The 24,221-nt window shown below is 43.3% G+C and overlaps 1 protein-coding gene across 1 annotated transcript in view; it reads right to left on the bottom strand.

The window, feature by feature from the left end:
- The window catches only part of LOC122942437 (peroxisomal N(1)-acetyl-spermine/spermidine oxidase-like), a 119,973-nt gene that overhangs the window by 33,386 nt on the left and 62,366 nt on the right, over positions 1 to 24,221 (bottom strand). The window contains exons 4-6 of the mRNA XM_044300056.1: positions 16,845 to 17,100; positions 11,026 to 11,138; positions 216 to 373 (exon numbers count right to left, since the gene is read on the bottom strand). Of these exons, the coding sequence (XP_044155991.1) occupies positions 216 to 373; positions 11,026 to 11,138; positions 16,845 to 17,100 (527 nt within the window). The remainder of the gene's footprint in view (positions 1 to 215; positions 374 to 11,025; positions 11,139 to 16,844; positions 17,101 to 24,221) is intronic.

Raw genomic sequence — 24,221 nt, 5'->3', positions numbered from 1 at the left:
CAGTGTTTAAGAACTGTTAACGCTTTAAGAAATTGAACAAAGAGAAATAAAAATAAAAATCAGATAGATCCACTAAAGTCAGCTCCGAGCAGAGCATAAATGTAATTTTTGTTAGAATTGTTAGAATTGATATTTTGGGCAGCCTGATGACACAAGTACAGTACTCTATAGATGAGATACAATAAAAATCAGATGTAAAAAAACATGTACTTTACCTTGAGAACTTCCTTGTCTGTGGGTAGTGGTTCTGCTAGATTGTCCACATCAATGCCAGAGCTGCCTACTGCTACGTAACTGTAAGAGCCACCAGTGTATGGCTGGCTATGCCACTGAGAACGCACCATGCTGATTGGTGCAGGCAGTTCAGGATTCCCTGCATTAAATAAATAAAATAAAAAATCTTTTATTTATATGGCTTTGAACCAGTATTTTAGATTTTGTGCACATTTGGGGGGTTCCTCTCTTGGCCAGACCTGTTAAGGGAAGCCTACTTACATGCTTTCTGATGCTGGCTCCCTGCTCCTTCTATCTTGGTCTTTGCTGTTCTTATTCAGTTCAGTTTGATGCAGCCTGCAATTGGTAGCCCCCAGCGGTGACTTGCTCTCCTTATGTCTTGACAAATGGTCATGCGGCACAAGGGGAGCAGGTTGCTGTGGTAGGCTGCAGGCCGTATCAAACCGGATGTTTTCAGTAAGGGAGCAAAGCAGAGCAGCAGAAACTGGGGAGAGAAGAAGCAAGGAAACAGTGACTGGAGTCAAGTTAGTAAGATTCCCTTCACAGGTCTGACCAAGAAGTGGGTTTTCCAAACAACATCCCCCCAAACGGCATAAACCCTTTAAGGACAAAAATAATGATTTGCATTCTAAATTAGTTATATCGGGTTTATGATAACCATGAGGCTATTGTTGCAAAGAAAAAGGGGTCAGTCAGCACATCCCAATGCGCAGGGGCACGTTGCTATGGCTGAAAACAACACTGTAAAACAAAACATGCAATGCAACAGCTCTCTGCAAACCAAATAAAGTATAAAAATGCATAATAATTGCTAATGCTATACTTATAAATTAAAGATGCTTGGCAAATCATTTTGTACAAAATTATTTGAGCCCGTCTGCCGCACGTCAAAGCGATCTCAGTAAGATGGGTCCCTAACACTAAATTCGACCTATTATGTGCCATGACGGCTACCATACAATTTAGGGAGTGTAGGTTTCCCAAGCATGCTGGGCCTGCTTTAATTTCTGTCATCTTTGGTGCCAAAATGGCCTCCACTATATTCAAGGAATGCAGGTACCAACATGCATGCCGAGCCCACTCCACACCACTCCTGGTGCCAAATGGCCACCAAAGAATGCAATGCGAGTCCACACTATACCTCTCCTGGTGCCAAATGGCTTCCAGTGAATAAGGGGGAGCAGGCTAAGCTATATACTCACACTAATTGAAATCAGCCTATGGAGCAGACGGGTTTATGATAACTATGAGGCTGTTGTTATGCTGTCTCTGCGTCTTCTTCAATAACATTACTTATATTAAAATATATTTCCGATGCAGATCCAAGTTTTTGAGGACCTGTTTCACATTATTCAATCAATTGGTTCCTGCTAACACTTTGGGTATGATTTACATGGGGACGCCACATAGCCACACCCAACAACGTCTTTAATGAAGACCAGTCACCACAAAATGCAGTGTAATCTGAAAGCACCATAGGTGTAAAGGAAAACTGACACACCAGAAAGACAGCAAAAGATTTGGGAGGTAAACAAGTGGCCTATCAACTGATGTAGGAAAGAGGGGTTTTGGTTCCTGGCAAACTGGGCTTACTTTTCTGATGGCTACAGGCTCTATTGTAACAATGGGCTGCTCTTCAGCTGTATTGGGGGAGATATGGCGAGACGGTAGGAGGAGTGTTTAAAGAGGACCTGTCACCTCTCCTGACATGCAGGTTTTAATACCTTAATGCAGGCATGTCCAAACTGCGGCCCTCCAGCTGTTGCAAAACTACAACTCCCAGCATGCCCTAATAGCTATAAGCTATCCAGGCATGCTGGGAGTTGTAGTTTTGCAACAGCTGGAGAGCCGCAGTTTGGACATGCCTGCCTTAATGCATTCCCCATGTTATAACAATTCTGGAGCACCTATTCTTATGGCTCTGTGTTGTGCCATTATTTTGTTATTTCTACTAGACGTTATGAATGAATTTCTAGCAGTCTGCAGTAAGAGTACAGAGGGGTGGTTACCAACTGGTGGTGTGTACCTGCACAGACTCACTCTATCCAATCAGTGCTGCCTTTTTCAGACTGTGCAGGTACACCCCCTCTCCAACTTTTTACCTCCCCTCTGTACCCTTACTGCAGACTGCTATGAATTCATTCATAACTTCTAGAAGAATTAACAAAGGGATGGCATAGGAATAGATGCTTCAGAATCGTTATTACATGGGGAATGCATGATGCTATTAAAACAGGCATGTCAGGAGTGTTGAAAGGTCTTCTTTAAACTAGGAACTGAAGGGAAGGTTAAGTACATTAGAGGAGTAGAGGGCAAGATAGTGCAGATAGTGACCTGGATTGATATAATGGAACTGGGATTGTAATGAAGAGAGGAACTAGAACTCTTCATAAGCAGTTGGGTAAAATGTTTCCAAAAACTTTTTAATTGTATATATACTAATGCCAGACGTCTGACCAATAAAATTGGTGAGCTGGAATTATTGATGTTTGAGGAGGAATAACTGAGACATGACTGGATAATAGCTACGACTGAGCAGTTAAGTTACAGGGTTACAGTCTGTGTAGAAGGGAACGTCAAAAATGGAAAGGGGAATGGGTTTGCCTTCATGTAAAGGCCTATCTAAACCCCAGAATCCGGGAAGATATCAGTGGGGGTATTAAACAAATTGTGAAGTCAAATTGGTTAGAAATATAAAGTGGGAAAACAATAATAAAATACTAATAGTAGTTTCTTATAAGCCACCTAATGAAAATAGACGAGGTGGCAAATCATAATGAGGTCATTATTATGGGGAACATCAACTACCCAGATACAGACTGGGAAACTGAAACCTGTAGATCTCATAAAGTAAACAAGTTCTTATCAAAGACTAAAGACAGTTACCTTTCCCAACTGGTACAACATGCAACTAGAGGGACGTCCATGCTGGACTTAGTATTAATCAATATACCTGACAGAATAACCTGAAGTGAAGGTTGAGAGATACCTGGGAAATAGGGACCATAAAATAATAAACTTACAATTGTCATTCAAAAGAGTTTATTTTTTCAGGTAGGCACAAAAATACTGAACTTCTGAAAAGCAAAACTTAACCAACTTAGATAGTCCATGAGCCTGACTAACTGGGGCAATATCCTCAAAAATAAAAATACCACCAGAAAATGACATTCCTAAACTTTCATTGTGAGAGGTATATACCTTATTGGAATAAAAAGGTCAAGAAAAAAATAAATGTTGATAATTAGAAAATGTAAAGGGGGCAATATATAATACACTAAAACAGGAAGGTAGCGAAGAAGCACTAAAAGAAGTATAAGGAAAACAATAGAATATTTAAAATAAATATTAAGGTTGCATTCACATGACTATGTCCTGGCCATGTCCATTTTGCGAACCACAAACTATGGATCCGCAAAACATGTGCACTAGCTTCTTGAACTCCGCATGTCCCATGTTTTGTGGATTTGCATTTTTGCAGTCACTAAAATGGACATGGCCATGATATAGAAAAGGATTTGTTTGGGCGCGAATTCACTGGTGGAGCCGGTCATGATAGTTAAAACATTCTTTATTTGAAGAAAACGCACATATATAAAAGAACAAATAAAATAAAAAAATTATATATTTGCGTTTTCTTCAAATAAAGAAGAATGTTTAAACTGAACATCACAACTGGCTCCACCAGTGAATTCGCGCCCAAACAGATCCTTTTCTATTGCAAGTATCTTTTGGGGGGACTGGACATCCAACCCGAACGAAACTCTCCGTGCGGCTGCAGTCCTCGTGAATAGGTCTGATTCACACAAGTCTTCCATAGGGTTGTGCCTATCTTTAGCACAACCTTACAAGGGGAACCTCCTGATTTCTTACTTTGCTTTATAACTCATCTGAACATACTACCCTATTGTGCGCCCCTTTCTCTTTCTTTCCTCCATCCCCTTTGTAGTTGGAGTGGAATTTATGTCAATGTCAATTTTTGAAAGAAATGGCCATGATACAGTCATGTGAATGCAGCCAAAGGCAGACAAGCTGGAGACAAAGAGGCTCATTGCTGAGAGAGTAAAACTAAACCTAAAATGTCCTTCAGTTATATAGATAGTAAAAAGTTTAAACCTGAAAGTTTTGGCTCTTTAAAGAGTGTTGAGGGAGGAGTTGTAGAGGTTGAAGAGGAAAAAAAATAATATATATATAAAATATTGACACTGCATTCACATGACTGTGTCATTGCAGTGTTTGTTTTGCGGTCCATAAATCTGCAAAACATGGGCACAGGCCATCTATACTTAGCATCTCCTGTGTTTGTGGATCAGCACTTTAAAGTCACCAAAGTGACATTGCCATGACAGTTATGTGAATGCAGCCAAAGGCAGCCAAGCTGAAGACAAAGAGGGTCATTGCTGAGAGAGAACTCAATTATGTAGATGGTAAATAGTTAAAAACTGAAAGAGTGATGAGGGAGGAGTTGTAGAAGGTGATGATGAGAAGATGAATATTTATCTCAAATATTTTTTTTCTCCACTATATTTACTGAGGAAAATTAAATGTTGAATGAAATGCATATACAATGTGACCCAGTAGGAAGTGCTGCGGCGCCTTAAAAAAATGTGTGTATTGACCTAAGTAACTAGCTCAGTAATGGAAAACAGAGGGTGAGTAGTAACGGTACATACTCAGATTGGGTCACCATCACACAGTGGGGTATGACAGGGGTCAGTACTGAGCCCTATTCTCTTTAATATATTTATAGATGATCTTAGAGAGGTTGCACAGTAAAATATTCATTTTTTAAAACAATACAAAACTGTGCAAAGTAACACAAAAGTGGACAGTATACTGCTACAGATGGATGTGGATAGCTTAGAGGCTTGAGCAGAGAAGTAGAAGACGAGGTTTAACACTGACAAATTAAGGATATGCACACGGGAAAGAATAATGCAAGTCACCAGTACATACTAAATGGTAAAACACTGGGTAATGGAATATTGTATACAGTTCTGGGCTGATAGTAAAGTAAAACAGGCTGATTTGAGATGTGAGCTGGTCAGCAGAAGATATCCATCTTGGTATCATTCTCATCTCTGCCAGCATTTATGAGAAAAATGAAGTTTTAATATATGGAAATGAGCCTTTAGGAGCATTGGAGGCTTGCTGTTACACCTAGAGGCTTTCCTTTCTGCAATTGCTGCACCCTCTGTACATTGATCGACAGGACCAGGCAGTGAAAACATCATCACACTTGGCCCTGTCAATCAAAGAACAGAGAGCGTGCCAGTTGTAGAGAGAGTGAAGCCTCTAGGTTTAATGGCAACTCTATCCTATGCTGACCAGTGCACTGGTTTGGTCAACTTGCTTTACTGCTATAAATCTGTGAAACAATGCCCTTTAATATTTAAATCCGACAGCAAATCAAGTGTTAAAAATAAATAGTGTAAACGCCAGGGTATTCCTTTGATATCCCTAAGGCCTCTTTCACACTTGCGTTGTCCGGATCCGGCGTGTACTCCACTTGCCGGAATTACACGTCGGATCTGGAAAAACGCAAGTGTACTGAAAGCATTTGAAGATGGATTCGTCTTCAAAATGCTTTCAGTGTTACTATGGCAGCCAGGACGCTATTAAAGTCCTGGTTGCCATAGTAGTAGTGGGGAGCGGGGGAGCGGTATACTTACAGTCCGTGCGGCTCCCAGGGGGCTCCAGAATGACGTCAGAGCGCCCCATGCGCATGGATGACGTGCCATGCGATCACGTCATCCAAGCGCGTGGGGCGCCCTGACGTCACTCTGGAGCGCCCCGGGAGCCGCACGGACGGTAAGTATGCCGCTCCCCTGCTCCCCACTACACTTTACGATGGCTGCCTGGACTTTAGCGTTCCGGCATCCATGGTAACCATTCAGAAAAAGCTAAACGTCGGATCCGGTAATGCGCCGAAACAACGTTTAGCTTAAGCCCGGATCCGGATCAATGCCTTTCAATGGGCATTAATTCCGGATCCGGCCTTGCGGCAAGTCTTCAGGATTTTTGGCCGGAGCAAAAAGCGCAGCATGCTGCAGTATTTTCTCCGGCCAAAAAACGTTCCGTTCCGGAACTGAAGACATCCTGATGCATCCTGAACGGATTTCACTCCATTCAGAATGCATTAGGATAAAACTGATCAGGATTCTTCCGGCATAGAGCCCCGACGACCGAACTCTATGCCGGAAGAAAAGAACGCAAGTGTGAAAGAGCCCTTAGTAATGCTGTGGAATTCTTGAGAAAGGATGGTAAATTAACTGCCACTGTAGCTCTTGCAGATGCAGATCACCGGAATGGGGAAGCTGACAATTTCGGGAATTTATTCCCATAATGTTCAGCATCCTTGGTAGATTTTTTCCAGAATGGTAACAATAGAAATGTCAACTCATGCTGCAAAAAAACATTTCATGTTGACTTCATAAATTTAAATATCAAGGCTCAAAGAATCTAGTGGGATAAAATCTAATAATTTTTTCACAAAAAGGGTTTTATTGTGAAAAAGCAATAAAGCAGAAAAAACTATATACATTATTATCATTGGTACTGTGAGAAAGTTGTGTGGGTAATGGGATGCCATTTTACAGTGTTATAACGCTGTGGGCTCCTATGACCAGTTTATTGCATGTTCCAGCCAACTTACAGTTTAGTTCAGCCGGGACAAGTAATCAGTTCATGTAATCTACAATACAGTCAAGCAGTCTCAGGGCTCCTTTAGAAGCGTCTCCTTTAGAAGTGTCTCCGAGAACAGCCCAATGAACTGCCTGCTTCCAGTGACCGCATTTGATTTCAGACCGGCTCCCGTCACAGGGGCTCCCGGCACAGGCACAGGTAAGGGCTTATCTGCGCATCGCCGGATGGGTGAGTCAAGATGGCAGCCCGCATGTGTTCGCTGGCGAACACTGCGAACTGACCATCACTGATCGTGGACATGGGCCACGTAAAAACCCCGGAGTTGATCGTGGGGAGTGAGCACCCACCCAGCTCTTTGCTTACTCCCAGTAAAAGCCAGGCCCGGATTAGCTGTTACCAGCTATACTAGGTAACAACAGTGTCCACTATCTATATTAGTGGACACTCTAGCTTCTGGCTTCCACTCCACCAAGGCCGGATACCTCACGTCTCAGGTGCACCACAGCAAACCACAATATGTATCTCCTTAATTATTTTTCTGCACCATTCTGGGAGATACATACCTTCCTTCATATATGAGGCCTGCCACTGCCTCACAGTGTATATGATTTTTTGATTATCACAGAATACAGGATTCAGTATATTTCAACACAGTGCTGCCATCTGCAGGTCAGCATTGGAATATTCTACTAATAGGCCTGGAAGCCTTGTACAGGCTCACATTTGACTACAAAAGGCATATGTGGATCTTTCTCTAGTCATTATGATTAAAACAGCAGAGACCCGGCGGTTATGGCACCAGCTGCCCTTTGCGACCGCAGTGGACACCATTTTTAAAGACCAGACGTCCACTATATCAGTACGGTGGAGGTTCAGAAAGGGATACAAATATTAACATCTAACATTTTAAAATTGTAACATCTGTTGTGGGTAAACTGTTTGAAGGTTTTGTAAGAGATTCTATCATGGAGTACCTCAATGAAAATAAGCAAATAACGCCATATCAGCATGGCTTCATGAGGGATCGGTCATGTCAAACTAATTTAATCAGGTTCTATAAGGAGGTAAGTTCTAGACTTGACAGCGGAGAATCAATGGATGTCGTATATCTGGTCTTCTCCAAAGCATTTAACACTGTACCACATAAAAGGTTAGTATATAAAATGAGAATGCTGGGACTGGGAGAAAGTGTGTATGTGGGTAAGTAACTCAGTGATAGAAAACAGAGGGTGGTTATTAACGGTACACACTCAGATTGGGTCACTGTCACTAGCGGAGTACCTCAGGGGTCAGTATTGGGCCCTATTCTCTTCAATATATTTATTAATTAATGTAGAAGGCTTGCACAGTAAAATATACATTTTTGCAGATGACACTAAACTGTGTAAAATAATTAACAAGGAAAAGGACAGTACACTGCTACAGATGGATCTGAATAGATTGGAGGCTTAGGCCTCCTGCATACGACCGTAGGTGTCTCGTTGCCGTATTGCGGACCGCATTTGCGGATCTGCAATACACAGGCACAGTTCCATGTGCATTCCGCATCCATTTACTTCAAAGGGTCCGCAAATCCGGAGATGCGGAATGGTGTGGAACAGAAGCATGGAACGGAACCCTACGAAAGCACTACGGAGTGCTTCTGTGGGGTTTCGTCCCGTACTTTTGTTCCACAAAAAGATAGAACATGTCCTATCTTTTTGTGGAACGGGTGGATCGCGGACCCATTAAAGTGAATGGGTCCGTGATCCGCTGGGGCTGCTCCACGGTCGGTGTTCGTGCATTCCGGCCTGCAATTTGTAGTAGGCCTTAGGCAGAGAAGTGGCAGATGAGGTTTAACACTGACAAATCTAAGGTTATGCACATGGGAAGGAATAATGCAAGTCACCAGTACATACTAAATGGTGGGTGACAGTGACATGGAAAACGACCTACAAATTTTAGTGAACAGCAAAATAAGCTGTAGAAATCAGTGTCAGGCAGATGCTGCCAAGGCCAGTAAGATAATGGTTTGCATCAAAAGGGGCATAGTTCTGAGGTTAGTACAGAGATCTCTCACATCATCTATTTATCCCTAGGACTGTGACAAGGGGATATCCTTTGCATCTGGAGGAAAGATGGTTTGTACACAAACATAGAAGAGGATTCTTTACGATAAGAGCAGTGAGACTATGGAACTCTCTGCCTGAGGAGGTGGTGATGAAGAGTTCACTAAAAGAGTTCAAGAGGGGCCTGGATTCATTTCTGGAGTGTAATAATATTACAGGCTATAGTTACTAGAGAGGGGTTGTTGATCCAGGGAGTTATTCTGCTTGCCTGATTGGAGTCGGGAAGGAATTTTTTCCCCTAAAGTGGGGAAAATTGGCTTCTATCTCACAGTTGTTGTTTTTTGCCTTCCTTTGGATCAACTTGCAGGATAACAGGCTGAACTGGATGGACAGATGTATTTTTTCAGCCTTATAAACTATGTTACTTTTATATGACCTGTTGGAATGGGAATATGGAACTACCCTATTTAAGCCAGGAAATTCCTGGAAAGGCCTATTTGGGTCTATTCACACGTCCACATAAATGGTTCTGCATGGGGTGCGGAACCATTAATTTCAATGGGGCTGAAAAAGATGTAGACAGCACACTGTGTGCTGTCAGCATTGGCACTTCTGTTCCGCGGCCCCTCAAAAAAGCCACAGACAAGAATAGGCATTTATATCAGAGTGTCCGTGTTTTGTGGACCGCAAAACACTTGCGGACATGTGAATGGACCCTTAAGGTGAAAAAATTCTCTCTTTTTAGGTTTTCATCCATTCTGACCTTATTGTTTCAATGCACTCAAAGTAAAATTTCTTTAACCCCTTGGTGACCTCTGCTGTACAAGTATTGTGATAGTTGCCACTTAAAAGATGGCTCCTGCGTGCAGCGAGGCGCCATATCCGCTGGGTTTCTGCTGTTTGAGACAGCAGAGACCCACGGTGGACGTATGCGACCATCCCTATGGCTGGTCGCATACATTTAACTCATCAGATGCCATGGGCTTGGGGAAGCTGTTACGTTACAGTAATAGCCCAAAGCCTCAAGCAGGCTTTGATGGCTATTACTAGAATATACCAATGCAGGGCATCAGGTGTCAGCACTGTATTGGTATATTTTAAATAAAGTGTTCTATGAACCTCTCGCGGCATCTGATATTTTAATGTTCAGGCCTTTCAGGGGTTAATCAGGGTTAAAAAAATACATACTCACCTTATCCATTTGCTCATGGAGAGGCAATCATGGCTATCTAGACTGAAGAAATCACATCATCACTGATGACGTCATCGCTCCAAGCCAGCATACTGACGTCCCTGCGTTCAAGATTTCTTGAGTTTTCTTCAATCAAGATGGCTGCGAAGGCCTCTCCGCGAAGATATGGGTGAGGTAAGTTTTTTTTTACCACCATTTCAGGAAAGATTCATTACCACAAAGCGTGAGGAAATTAAATTTTGCAGCAAACATAATTTTTACTGAAATTCAGATCAAAGTCAATTTGTTTGGCTTCGATTTGGTCAACACTAATTATGATATATCAATATTTATCCCCTACAGTGAATTTTTTTTAAAATAGGCAAATCGATTTTTTTTGTCTCTCCACCTTCTCAAAAAAATCTATAAAAAGTGATCGAAAACTTCAATATAGTATCCCTGTAAAGAACAGATTGCCCCTCAAAAAATGAGCCCTGATAAAGCAATGTACACACAAAAAAGTTGTATAGGGGTCAGAATATGGCGATGAAACTTTTTTTTTTCGAGGTTATTTTTTAGTATTTTTTCCAGCTCCCCGCTACATTATATGCATTATTAAATAGTGACATTAGAAAGCACAACTTGTCTTGTAAAAGAATAAGCTCTCGTAAGGCTATGTAAATGTAAAAACTAAAAAAGTTATGGCACTGGGAATGCAGGGGGCTAAAAAAGAAAATGCAAAAAATGTAAAATCGCAAGGTCCATTACTGGTTATAGAAATATTATCAAAGATGTGTTAAAAAAACGTAAAAATTAATATAAAATATAAGTTAATTAAAAGAAATTACCCAGAAGTGGAGCTTTACTTTACAGGCAACCTGTCAAAAACAGACAATAAAGCAATGAGAATCATGTATTATTATTTACCTGTACTTTTTCTGAAAAGATCAGTCATTGCTGAGAAAATTTCTTCATCTGTTAGTGTTTCCATATATTCAGACTGCTCTCCAGCAATAAATGCAGCGAGCACATGCCCCATCCTGGCAGAACAAAACATGTCATAACGTTATAGAGTTTACTCATTCTCTACAAAAAAATGGTGAGAAGTGTGAAGTGTGATAATTAATTTTTATCCAAACCATACTTCTCCAACAATAAGACAAGTTCTCATTATGCATTTATGCTGCTTGGTGGGAATGAATTGTAGTCCACGTTCAGAAGGCTTTTTCCACAATTTAGGAACCTTTGCCAACGAAAAGGTTCAGTAAAACGATTAAAAGGGTATTCCCATCTTAGACATTCATGGTTGAGGTGGGAAGCGTTAATTTTAATGTAAATTTGTTTTCCCTTAGTCCTAACAGCAGCACAAGTAGGGAGTTCTCCCCTGTGAAACTGGTAGGACAGGTGGAATTTTTATTGATTAAAATTACTACCAATACAATTAAACAATTAAACCACCCCCTATAAAAGGACGCCCATTCTTAAAACAGTGCTTTATCATCAAGTACACAAACAAAAATAGGGTGGGAAATTTGTGTGCTGCTGTTAGGACTAAGGGAAAACAAATTTACGTTAAAATTAACGCTTCCCTTACGTCTTAACCAGCAGCAAAAGTGGGGACCTAGCAGGGAGCAACAGACAAATTGGGAGGGTTCCCCGTTCTCTTTTTTTTTTTTCTGAGAGGGTGGCACTGAGAATGGTACGTCCAAATGCCACTCCTTCAGAGTGCCTAGAGTCTAGGCGGTAATGCTTTATAAAGGTGCTGTGGGAGCTCTAAGAGGTTGCAGCACAGATTTGTTCCAGCGGAACCAACATTTTCTCTGCGTACAAAGTAGATACTGCCGTTGTAGAGTGGGCAGTGACAAAGGATGGAGGAGCCAACCCCTGAGCTAGAAAAGCTTCATGGATTGCCTCTTTTACCCATCTACTCAAAGAGGGTTTAGAGGCCTTTAGACCTTTGTTTTTCCCCAAGGACAGCAGGAGGTGTTCGGATCCTCTGACGTCTGCAGTTCTATTCAGGTTTATTTTGAGATTTCTTGAAATTTCCAAGGAATGGAGGGCTTCCTCCTCCGGAGATGAGGGAGAGGGACATAAAACCGATAAGGTGATGGTCTGATTAGTATTTCTAAATAATGGTACCTTGGGGACAAAGGTCGGTAGAGACATTAACAGAACTCTGTCCTGGAGGAAGAGGGTATAAAGCTCAGCAGCCACCAAGACCTGAAGTTCTCCAATCCTCTTGGCCGAAGCTATGGCAAGTAGGAATGTGACCTTCCAAATTTTTCAAGGGTTCAAAGGGGGGAGAGGATAGCCCCTTCAGAACCAGAGATAAATCCCATTCAGGGATAGGTCTCAGGATTCTAGGTTTAAATTTTTCGGCTCGTTTGAGGAACCTCCTGAGTAGGGGGTCTTGAGATAAAGATCTGCCTAAAAAGGCAGAAAGCGCACTAGTATGAACTCTGAGCATTGACAGGCTTAGACCCTTATCCAGGCCGTCCTGCAGAAACTGTAGAATCACTGAAGGAGGGGGATCTGAGAGTACAACAATCTGCACACCACTGAAAGAAGATCTTGCATATCTTTGAGTAAGCTTTGTTTGTAGACTCCGCCCTGGAGTGTGAAATGGTTTTCAATCTCCAGGCTGTCAGACTGAGTATCCTCAGATCTAGGCAGGGGCCTGTGTCCTGATACACAAGGTTCTGCATTAGGGGAAGTCTCCAATATGTGCCTTGACTCATCTTCATGAGCTAGGTGAACCAAGACCTTTTCAGCCAGAATGGTATTATCGCAATGACCGGGGTCTGGTCTTGCTTGATTTTCGTCACTACCCTTGGTATCATGGAATTTGGAGGGAATATGTAAGCCAGCCTGAACCTCCATGTTATGGACAGAGCGTCTATCACCAGAGGATTGTCCTCCTTGTAGATGGAGCAGAATCTGTCCACCTTGGCGTTCAAGCGGGTCGCCATCAAGTGGATCTCTGGAACACCCCACCGGAGTGTAATCTGGGTGAAAATGTCTCTGTTCAATGACCATTCGCCTGGAACTGGCAGACCCCGACTCAGCCGATCTGCAACTATGTTGAGATTCCCTCTGATGTGAACAGCCGAAAGGTGGGATAGACTGGTTTCTTCCCAAGCAAGAATTAAACCAACTTCCTGGAGGAGAGCTTGAGATCTTGTGCCTTCCTGTCTGTTGATGTAAGCGACTACCGTTATATTGTCCGAGCGGACTCTTACCGCCTTCCTGCGGATAAGAGGAGCAAAGTGGTAGAGAGCGAGACGAACTGCTCTCAATCTCTCAGATTGGATGAGAGAAGCCTCTCCTGCGGACTCCAGGTACCTTGTACTGGATTCTCCTCCAGATGGGCTCCCCAACCTTGAAGGGAGGCGTCTGTGGTCAACATGATCCAACGAGGTTGAATCAAGGACCTCCCATCTGATAGGTTCCTCCACCACCTGAGGGAGGAACGGACTTTGGTAGACAGGGAGTGAGTCTTGTCCAACCCCTTAGGGTTGCGATTCCAGACTGATAACACTTCTTCCTGAAGTGGACGTAGGTGCCATAGGGTCAAAGGAACTGCTTCCGCAGATGATGACATGTGGCCTAACATCTTTATGAGAGTTCTGATGGACACCCGCCGAGGTGCCATGAGGACCTGCACGGCTCTTATCACTCAATCCTTCCTCTCTGGAGAAAGGGAAAGAGTCATCCATTCAGAGTCTACAAGAAAACCCAGGAACATCCTGGAAGTAGATGGAACGATCTTTCCCAATTTATGAGCCAGCCCAAGCGCTGGAGAGACTGAAGAGCCAGCTGAAGATGAGATAAAAGAATGTCTAGAGTGGCGACTTTTAGAAGCCAGTCATCTAGGTATGGCACGATTTCTAGCCCTTAAAGCCTGAGTTGGGCGACAACCGGAGCCACAACTTTTGTGAAAGTGTGGGGAGCGGAGGAAATGCCAAAATGCAGCACAGCAAACTGGTAATGTTTTACCACACCTCTTATGGAGACCACAATTCTTAAAAATCTCCTGTGAGCTGGATGAATGGGGATATGAAGGTAAGCATCCTTCAGATCTAAGGTGATCATTAAATCACCGGGGTTTAGGATGCTGATAAGTGATCGAATGGTCTCCATTCTGAAGCGCTTTGGTCTTATGAACTGATTTAGGTAATGCAGGTCTATGATCATGTGCCAATTGCCTGACGGCTTCGGGACTAGAAAAACATGGGAGTTTACTCCCAACCCCATGTTCGCTAGGAGGAACTTCCTCTAGGGCCCTTTTTTGAACATAAAAACTGGACAGAATCCTCTAAGATAGACTGGTCTGGTTTAGGGTTCTGGTTAAAACAAACTTCTCTTGGGGTGGGTAAAGAAAATCTATTTTGCACCCCAACATAATTATTTCTAGGACCCACTGGTCCGGAATATTTTGCAGCCAGGCCTGCTGAAATAAACTTAGACGACCTCCAACCGGAGGGGAACTGAAATTCTGAGCATCACACAGACAATTTTGAGGGGATGGGGGAAGGTGAGTGGGGCTGCGGGAGAGTCATAGATCCGCTTCTTTTCTACGGTCCTTTCCACGACTGCGACCCCGTCCGTGTCTGGACGACTCCTGATGTCTCTGAGACCTGGAGGGGCCCTGGGTTCTAGAACTTCTGGGCCTACTCCGGCCCCGAAAGGATTGTTGGGGGAGGGACTTCCCATTTTTATCCACCAGGCTCTCCATTAACTTATCTAATTCTGAACCAAAGAGTCTTCCTGGTTCATATGGTAAGCCACACAGATTGAATTTGGAGGCTTTATCGGCAAACCAGGGATGCAACCATAGGGGCCATCGACTGGCGGAAGAGAGAGCCATGCCTTTGGTGGCTAATTTGCTGTGTGAAAGCGTCACACAAAAAGTCAGTTCCAAGGAGCAAGGTCTTGAACTGGTCTAGCACGTCAGTTCTGGAGACTTCAGATTCCAGGTCTGACAGGATTCTGAGAACGCGACTTTTGAGGATGCAACTGCAACTGAAGCAGAGGCTGCAGCTGCGAAATAGATGTGCCTCAGAGTGCACTCGGCCGTCCGATCTAATGGATCCTGATAGTTGCTTCCGTCATCAGAAGGAACTAAGGTCCTCATAGACAACTCGCCATATAGACCTTCGGAGGCGATACCATCAGTTCTGATTCCTACTCCTGGAGAGGAAACATCAGTTTAAATCTCTTCGTGAGAACTGGACCTTTTTCAGTTAACATAAGCTTTTTTAATTCTTTATCCACTTTAAAGGCCCTTGGCCCCCTAGAGGTGGAGCATAAAAGTCTTTGCGTCTTCTCAGCTGGAAAAAGATAAGTGGCATTATCTTCATCAGAGGAGGAGGAGGAATGGTCTTCAATCTAAATAATGTTTTCAGGCATAGGTACAGGACCTGGCAATGAAACTCTGGCCCTCTTAGAAGAAAGGGCGCTCTTGAGCTCCATAATGGAATTACCCATGAATTCCCTCATCCAGCCGAACAGGTCACCCATCGTGGGTTGCAACGGAGGAGGGCGGTATAAGGGACACCTAGTGTATTCATAGGAGTCCGGCATCCGCATCTCACAGCTGGCACAAGTTAGGTGCTTCTGTTTATGGGAGGATTTCCCATGCTGGTCACCATTGGGAGACGCTATCTGCAAAACAACTTGTAAAGTAGTTTGGAATGGACTCACTGCAGGCAGAGAGGGAGAGTCTGGCATCTGCTGAGCTTTTATAGCTAACAGACCCTCCCCCTAGTGTAGCCCCGCCCCATCCACCGGAAGTGACCCACTGTCACTACATTATTTATTTATAAAAATAAAACAGCCGCCCCCCCCCCCCCCCCCCGATTATATAAATAAATCTGGGGCAAAACACAGATTAGGCATACCAGGGGCCGAAGCGCAGCTAAAAACAGCCGCCGAAATATGCGCACTACTGACCCGGAAGTCGTCATCTAACGCACTTCCGGGTATGGTGCGCATGCACGCGAAACGCAGAGCGCGGCAGCCAGGACTGCGGCCGAGTACAGGCCGATCCTAGAGGAATACCGCCGGGATATAGAGGTGCCAACAGGCCCCCCTCTCCATCTAACTGCGGCAGAGGCTGCAACCCTGCGAAATTAGGAAAAAAACGGGCCACAAGGACCAAGACTTGGCAGCAAACTAATCAATAAGGTAACAGGGAGCGCCTGAACCTGTCCTCAGTCCACAAGACAGATAAAAAAGCACTGGTTTAAGGGCAGGCATCCCTTTATAGGGGGTGGGTTAATTGTTTAATTGTCTTGGTAGTAGTTTTAATCAATAAAAATTCCACCTGTCCTATTAGTTTCACAGGGGGGAAAACTCCCCACTTGTGCTGCTGGTTAGGATGTAAGGGAATACACGTGGTATGCAGCAGCCAGCATTGGCCATGGTGACAGGTGAGCTGGCTGTGCTTTATGTTTCTATAACTGCCATTGAAGTGAATGGGAGTACAGCACCAGTGCAGCACAGCAAGCTCTGAAGTTATGGAAAAACATTCGCTTGCTGTGCTTCTACAATTCCTATCCACTTCTATGGGAGTTATGGAAACCACATAGCAAAGCTTGCCCTGCTATTTTCTTATCTCCAGCCACTTCTGACCACCACATACTATGGGTACTCTGATTTCAGCCGTGCTTTATTCCTTCCAATGAACTATTTTGTTGCAGGAAATCAGTCATGTTATGTGATGTGTTCTAATGTGTCTGACTTACTGTCCAGGTGGCTCCAGGACAACAAATCCTGAAATTTTTTTCATCCAATTCTGCTTCAGGTCTTCCTTTGGTTCAGTAAGAGGAGATTCTCCTTCCCACACAATCTGGATCACAGTAGTGTTGGAGTCCCAAAAGGGTTTTTCAAATTCCAACAGAATTTTATTATTGGTTCCAAATCCCAAATTCTTAATAGCCTGCATTTTGCTTGGTGGAAGAGGAGGGCTGAAGAAATCCACTGATTGTTTCTTCAGAAATCCTAAAACCATAGGAAACCATGTAAAAGTCATACGCAGAATAAATTCATAAAAAACACTTTTGCAGTAAAGCTGACCCTGATCGCTGTGGTTCAGGCTAAACCATAGGAAAAATGTATCTTCAAATAAAGTATTCCTGCAAAATACGCAAATTAAAAATTGTTAGACATTCTGGTCCACTTTCTCCTGCATTCAGGGTTGGAAAAACTTGTTCAGTAGCTTCCCTGCTTCCTTCTTCCTCTCATTGCCGATGTGATGATCTAATAGTGAAGTGGCCCAGATCATTTTCATCTATTCCCCACTACTTCTAAATTCATAGAAATATAAAGCGATATCTCTCTAGACCAGCAACCTTTCTTCACTCTAGCTGCTGTGAAACTACAACTCCCAGTATGCACACTTGCGTGGCTGTTCTTGTAACTGCCATAGAAGTGAAAAAGGAGGATTCTGGGAGTTGTAGTTTCAGAACAGCTGAAGTGTCGGAGGTTGCTGATCCCTGCTCTAGACAGTCGAGATTAGAGGAGGACATTGCATACCATAGAGCTATTTATTAAGTCAAATCACTAGGCCTGTGTGTGAGGGACTATTTTCTATGCAGGGGATTAAAGTGTTAACAAGCTGCACTTCTGGTAATGCAAATGCTTGACTATAATGTCACATGTGACATGTGCTGCCCCCCAAAGAAATCAAAGAACCATTTCCCCCAGATAATGTATAGAGTATAAAGCCTCATTCACACTTCCGTGTCCATTCTCAATTCCGTGAGCAGATGGTCAGTGATGCATCGTGTCTGTTTTTTTGCTGTCCATGTTGCATCCGTGTTTCACTGACACTAAGCAGCTGAAAAATAATTTTCTAAGAATCTCTTCTTACTGAATCATAATGAAGGATGCAAGATGGATGGCATCCGTGGTTTTCACAGACCCATAGACTATAATGGGCCTGATGGATCTGCGAACACTGACAAAATAGAGCATGCATCCGTGTTAAAAAAAAACGACCCATGGAACGTGCTAAAAAAAAAACTACACATGTGGAATTATATACATAACAAAAAAGTATGAAACAACTGAAAATATGTCATTTTCTAGATTCTTCAAAGTAACCACCTTTTGCTTTGATTACTGCTTTGCACACTCTTGGCATTCTCTTGATGAGCTTCAAGAGGTAGTCACCTGAAATGGTTTTCACTTCACAGGTGTGCCCTGTCAGGTTTAATAAGTGGGATTTCTTGCCTTATAAATGGGGTTGGGACTATCAGTTGCGTTGTGGAGAAGTCAGGTGGATACACAGCTGATAGTCCTACTGAATAGACTGTTAGAATTTGTATTATGGCAAGAAAAAAGCAGCTAAGTAAAGAAAAAAACGAGTGGCCATCATTACTTTAAGAAATGAAGGTCAGTCAGTCCGAAAAATTGGGAGAACTTTGAAAGTGTCCCCAAGTGCAGTCACAAAAACCATCAAGCGCTACAAAGAAACTGGCTCACATGCGGACCGCCCCAGGAAAGGAAGACCAAGAGTCACCTCTGCTGCGGAGGATAAGTTCATACGAGTCACCAGCCACAGAAATCGCAGGTTAACAGCAGCTCAGATTAGAGACCAGGTCAATGCCACACAGAGTTCTAGCAGCAGACACAACTCTAGAACTGTTAAGAGGAGACTGTGTGAATCAGGCCTTCATGGTAGAATATGTAGGCCTGATGGTAGGACAGGCAACAAGCAGAAAAGACTTGTTTGGGCTAAAGAACACAAGGAATGGACATTAGACCAGTGGAAATCTGTGCTTTGGTCTGATGAGTCCAAATTTGAGATCTTTGGTTCCAACCACCGTGTCTTTGTGCGACGCAGAAAAGGTGAACGGATGGACTCTACATGCCTGGTTCCCACCGTGAAGCATGGAGGAGGAGGTGTGATGGTGTGGGGGTGCTTTGCTGGTGACACTGTTGGGGATTTATTCAAAATTGAAGGCATACTGAACCAGCATGGCTACCACAGCATCTTGCGGTGGCATGATATTCCATCCGGTTTGCGTTTAGTTGGACCATCATTTATTTTTCAACAGGACAATGACCCCAAACACACCTCCAGGCTGTGTAAGGGCTATTTTACCATGAAGGAGAGTGATGGGGTGCTGCGCCAGATGACCTGGCCTCCACAGTCACCAGACCTGAACCCAATCGAGATGGTTTGCGGTGAGCTGGACCGCAGAGTGAAGGTAAAAGGGCCAACAAGTTCTAAGCATCTCTGGGAACTCCTTCAAGACTGTTGGAAGACCATTTCAGGTGACTACCTCTTGAAGCTCATCAATGCCAAGAGTGTGCAAAGCAGTAATCAAAGCAAAATGTGGCTACTTTGAAGAACCTAGAATATGACATATTTTCAGTTGTTTCACACTTTTTTATCATGTATATAATTCCACATGTGTTAATTCATAGTTTTGATGCCTTCAGTGTGAATCTACAATTTTTATAGTCATGAAAATAAAGAAAACTCTTTGAATGAGAAGGTGTGTCCAAACTTTTGGTCTGTACTGTACATTAAAATGAATGGGGACGTGTGTTGTCCAAGGAGAACACGTACAGCACACGTCTGTGAAACACTGATGTGTGAATGAGGCTTAAAAGAGGAAAAAATATCAAAATTACACTGGAAAGCTGTTTTTTTACATTGATATAGTTAAACTAATGGTCTGCATTATTCCAGATATTTAATTTTAATTTGCAGATGCCCATCACGAAATACCTTGGGGTGTCTTTTTTCCAAAATGGGGTCACTTGTGGGGTAGTTATACTGCCCTGGCATTTTAGGGGCCCAAATGCGTGCAAAGTAGTTTGAAATCAAAATGTGTAAAAATGGCCTGTGAAATCCGAAAGGTGCTCTTTGGAATGTGGGCCCCTTTGCCCACCTAGGCTGCAAAAAAGTGTCACACATGTGGTACCGCCGTACTCAGGAGAAGTTGGGGAATGGGGTGTTTTGGGGTGTCATTTTACATATACCCATGCTGGGTGAGATAAATATCTTGGTCAAATGCCAACCTTGTATAAAAAAATGGGAAAAGTTGTATTTTACCGAGATATTTCTCTCACCCAGCATGGGTATATGTAAAATGACACCCAAAACACATTCCCCAACTTCTCCTGAGTACGGCGATACCACATGTGTGACACTTTTTTGCAGCCTAGGTGGGCAAATGGGCCCACATGCCATAGAGCACCTTTTCGGATTTCACAGGGCATTTTTTACAGATTTTGATTTCAAACTACTTCTCATGCATCTGGGCCCCTAAAATGCCAGGGCAGTATAACTACCCCACAAGTGACCCCATTTTCGAAAGAAGACACCCCAAGGTATTCTGTGAGGGGCATGGCGGGTTCCTAGAATTTTTTATTTTTTGTAACAAGTTAGTGGAAAATGATGATTTTTTTTCTTACAAAGTCTCATATTCCACTAACTTGTGACAAAAAATTAAAACTTCCATGAACTCACTATGCCCATCACGAAATACCTTGGAGTGTCTTCTTTCCAAAATGGGGTCACTTGTGGGGTAGTTATACTGCCCTGGCATTTTAGGGGCCCAAATGCGTGCAAAGTAGTTTTGAAATCAAAATGTGTAAAAAATGGCCTGTGAAATCCGAAAGGTGCTCTTTGGAATGTGGGCCCCTTTGCCCACCTAGGCTGCAAAAAAGTGTCACACATGTGGTATCGCCGTACTCAGGAGAAGTTGGGGAATGTGTTTTGGGGTGTCATTTTACATATACCCATGCTGGGTGAGATAAATATCTTGGTCAAATGCCAACTTTGTATAAAAAAATGGGAAAAGTTGTCTTTTGCCGAGATATTTCTCTCACCCATTTCTCTCACCCAGTCAGAGCTGCTTCAAAAAGCGGAAATTCACATTTTTGTACCATAGTTTGTAAATGCTATAACTTTTACCCAAACCATTTTTTTTGTTACCCAAACATTTATTTTTTTATCAAAGACATGTAGAACAATAAATTTAGCGAAAAATGTATATATGGATGTTATTTTTTGCTAAAATTTAGTTAAATTTCGATTAATAACAAAAAAAGTAAAAATTTCATCAGCAATTAAATACCACCAAATGAAAGGTTTGGGTGGTAAATTGCATGACCGAGCATTAAACGGTGAAAGTAGTGTAGTGCAGAAGTGTAAAAAGTGGCCTGGTCATTAAGGGTGTTTAAGCTAGGGGGGCTGAAGTGGTTAAATACCGCTGTTATATTCTGGTATAAAAAAAAAAAACAATTTTGTGCTAGATATTAGATTTGCAGCCTTTGCTGCATTTGTGACAGTCCAATACAAGCGTTGAATACTGCTGTTATATTCTGGTTTTAAAAAAATAATGCCCATTTTATGCAAGACACTACATTTGGGGCCTTTGCTGCATTTGTTACGGTCCAATACAAGCGTTAAATACTGCTCTGGTTACAAGCTCTGGTTTTAAAAAAAACACCAATTTTGTGGAAGATACTAGATTTAATGCCTTTGCTGCATTCGTGACAGTCCAATACAAGCTTTAAATACTGCAGTTATATTCTGGTATTAAAAAACACCAATTTTGTGCAAGATACTAGATTTGTGGCCTTTGCTGCATTTGTGACAGTCCAATACAAGCTTTAAATACTGCAATTATATTCTAGTTAAAAAAAAAAACACCCATTTTGTGCTAGATATTAGATTTGCGGCCTTTGCTGCATTTGTGACAGTCCAATATAAGCGTTAAATACTGCAGTTATATTCTTGCTTTAAAAAAACACCCATTTTGTGCAAGACACTACATTTGGGGCCTTTGCTGCATTTGTCACAGTCCAATGCAAGCTTTAAATACTGCAGTTATATTCTGGTTTAAAAAAAAACCACAAAATTTGTGCAAGATACTAGATTTGCGGCCTCTGCTGCATTTGTGACAGTCCAATTCAAGCGTTAAATACCGCTGTTATATTCTGGTATTAAAAAAACACCTGTTTTGTGCAAGATACTAGATTTGCGGCCTTTGCTGCATTTGTGACAATCCAATACAAGCTTTAAATACTGCAGTTAAATTCTGGTTTTAAAAAAAAACACCCATTTTGTGCAAGATACGACATTTTCAGCCTTTGCTGCAATTCCGACAGTCCAATAAAACCAGTCAATACTGCTGTTACATTGTTGGTTGACAAATTAAACATTTTTGTGACTGTGAAGCAATTGCATAAAATTTGCCTGTCACACTGTTGGCATTTTTCCTCTTTATGACACTGCTCTACTTTCAGTGAACTTAATTGTTAACTATTGGCGGTTCCATTGTCGCCTGACATAAACCATCTGTTAGTTTGGTTGGTGAACGCAAAGAATGAGGAGAGCGTCAAATAATGGACAAGGCCCTGGTCGTGGTGCTGCTGGTGGAGCTCCTGTTGCAGGGAGAGGACGTGGTCGATTTGTGCCAGCTACACGCACAAGTGAAACCCCTTCCTCAGGTTCAAGTAGGCGACAGAACCTTCAGCATTATTTGGTAGGGCCAAATGCGGCTCTACTAATGGTGAGGCCAGAACAATTATAGGCCATAGTAGATTGGGTGGCTGACAGTGCCTCCAGTTCCTTCACATTGTCTCCCACCCAGTCTCCTGCTAAAAGATCAGAGTTGGCATCTGCAGCCCATGGCCATCAGTCTTTCACCTCACCCCCTTGCAAATCAGCCAAGCAGTCTGAGCCCCAAGTCATGCAGCAGTCTCTTCTGCTTTTTGATGACTCTGCTAGCAGGGTTTCCCAGGGCCATCCACATACCCCTGCCCCAGAAGTGGAAGAGATTGAGTGCACCGATGCCCAACCACTTATGTTTCAGGATGAGTACATGTGAGGATCACTGCAGCACGTTTCCGATGATGACAAAACACAGGTGCCAACTGCTGTGGCTTTCTGCAGTGTGCAGACCTACAAGGAGGGCAGGGGTGAAGACTGGGTGGAAGATGATGTGGAGGACGATGAGGTCCTCGACCTCACATGGAATCAAGGTCATGCGAGTGACCTGTCTAGTTCAGAGGAAGAGGTGGTGGTCGCACAGAGCCACCAGCACAGCAAAAGAGGGAGCTGGGTGCAAAAGCGAAGCAGCTGTCCCCTAGACAGTACGCCTGCTACTGCCCACCGCACCAAGGGACCGAGCACACTAAAGCCAGCACAAGGAGTTCCCTGGTGTGGCAGTTCTTCAGACAACATGCTGACGACAAGACACGAGTGGTTTGCAAGCTGTGCAATCAGAGCCTGAAGTGAGGCATAAACGTTCTAAACCTGACCACAACCTGCATGACCAGGCATCTAAGTGCAAAGCATGAGCTGCAGTGGAGTAGACACCTCAAAAACCAAGAAAGGTCTCTGGCTCCTACTGCTTCCTCTTCTGCTGCAGTCTCGGCCTCTTCATCCCCCTCTGGAGTGACAGTGGCACCTGCCATCCCGCAAACAGAGGATGTGCCAGCAATGCCACCATCTGGGTCACCAAGCATCTCCACAATGTCCCATGGAAGCGTTCAGTTGTCTATCTCCTAAACACTGGAGCGGAAGAAGAAGTACCCCCCTACCCACCCACGATCCCTGGTGCTGAATGCCAGCATTTCAAAATTACTGTCCTTTGATATGCTGTCATTCCATCTGGTAGAGACAGAGAGTTTTAAAAGCCTTATGGCTGTGGCTGTCCCACAGTACGTCATGCCCAGCCGCCTCTACTTTTCCAGGTGAGCCATCCCTTCCCTGCACAACCAAGTGGGGGACAAAATCAGGTGTGCACTGCGCAACACCATCTGTGGCATGTTGCACCTCACAACGGATATGTGGACCAGTAAGAACGGTCAGGGACGTTATATCTCCATAACAGCACACTGGGTAAATGCAGTGGCGGCTGGGCCTGAGGCGGATAGCAGTTTGGCGCATGTCCTTCCACCACCGAAAAATGCAGAGCACTTCAGTTTGCTCCTGTTGCTTCCTCCTCCTACAACGCTTCCTCATCCTTTACCGGATCCTCATCCGGTCAGCATAACACCTTCACCACCAACTTCAGCACAGCCAGGGGTAAACGACAGCAGGCAGTTTTAAAACTTATCTGTTTGGGGGACAAACCCCACACCGCACAGGAGCT

Source organism: Bufo gargarizans, chromosome 6 (genome assembly GCF_014858855.1).
Source record: "Bufo gargarizans isolate SCDJY-AF-19 chromosome 6, ASM1485885v1, whole genome shotgun sequence".
Taxonomy (NCBI): domain Eukaryota; kingdom Metazoa; phylum Chordata; class Amphibia; order Anura; family Bufonidae; genus Bufo; species Bufo gargarizans.
Note: the sequence above shows the minus strand (reverse complement) of the source record. Positions and strands in the feature narration are given on the sequence as shown.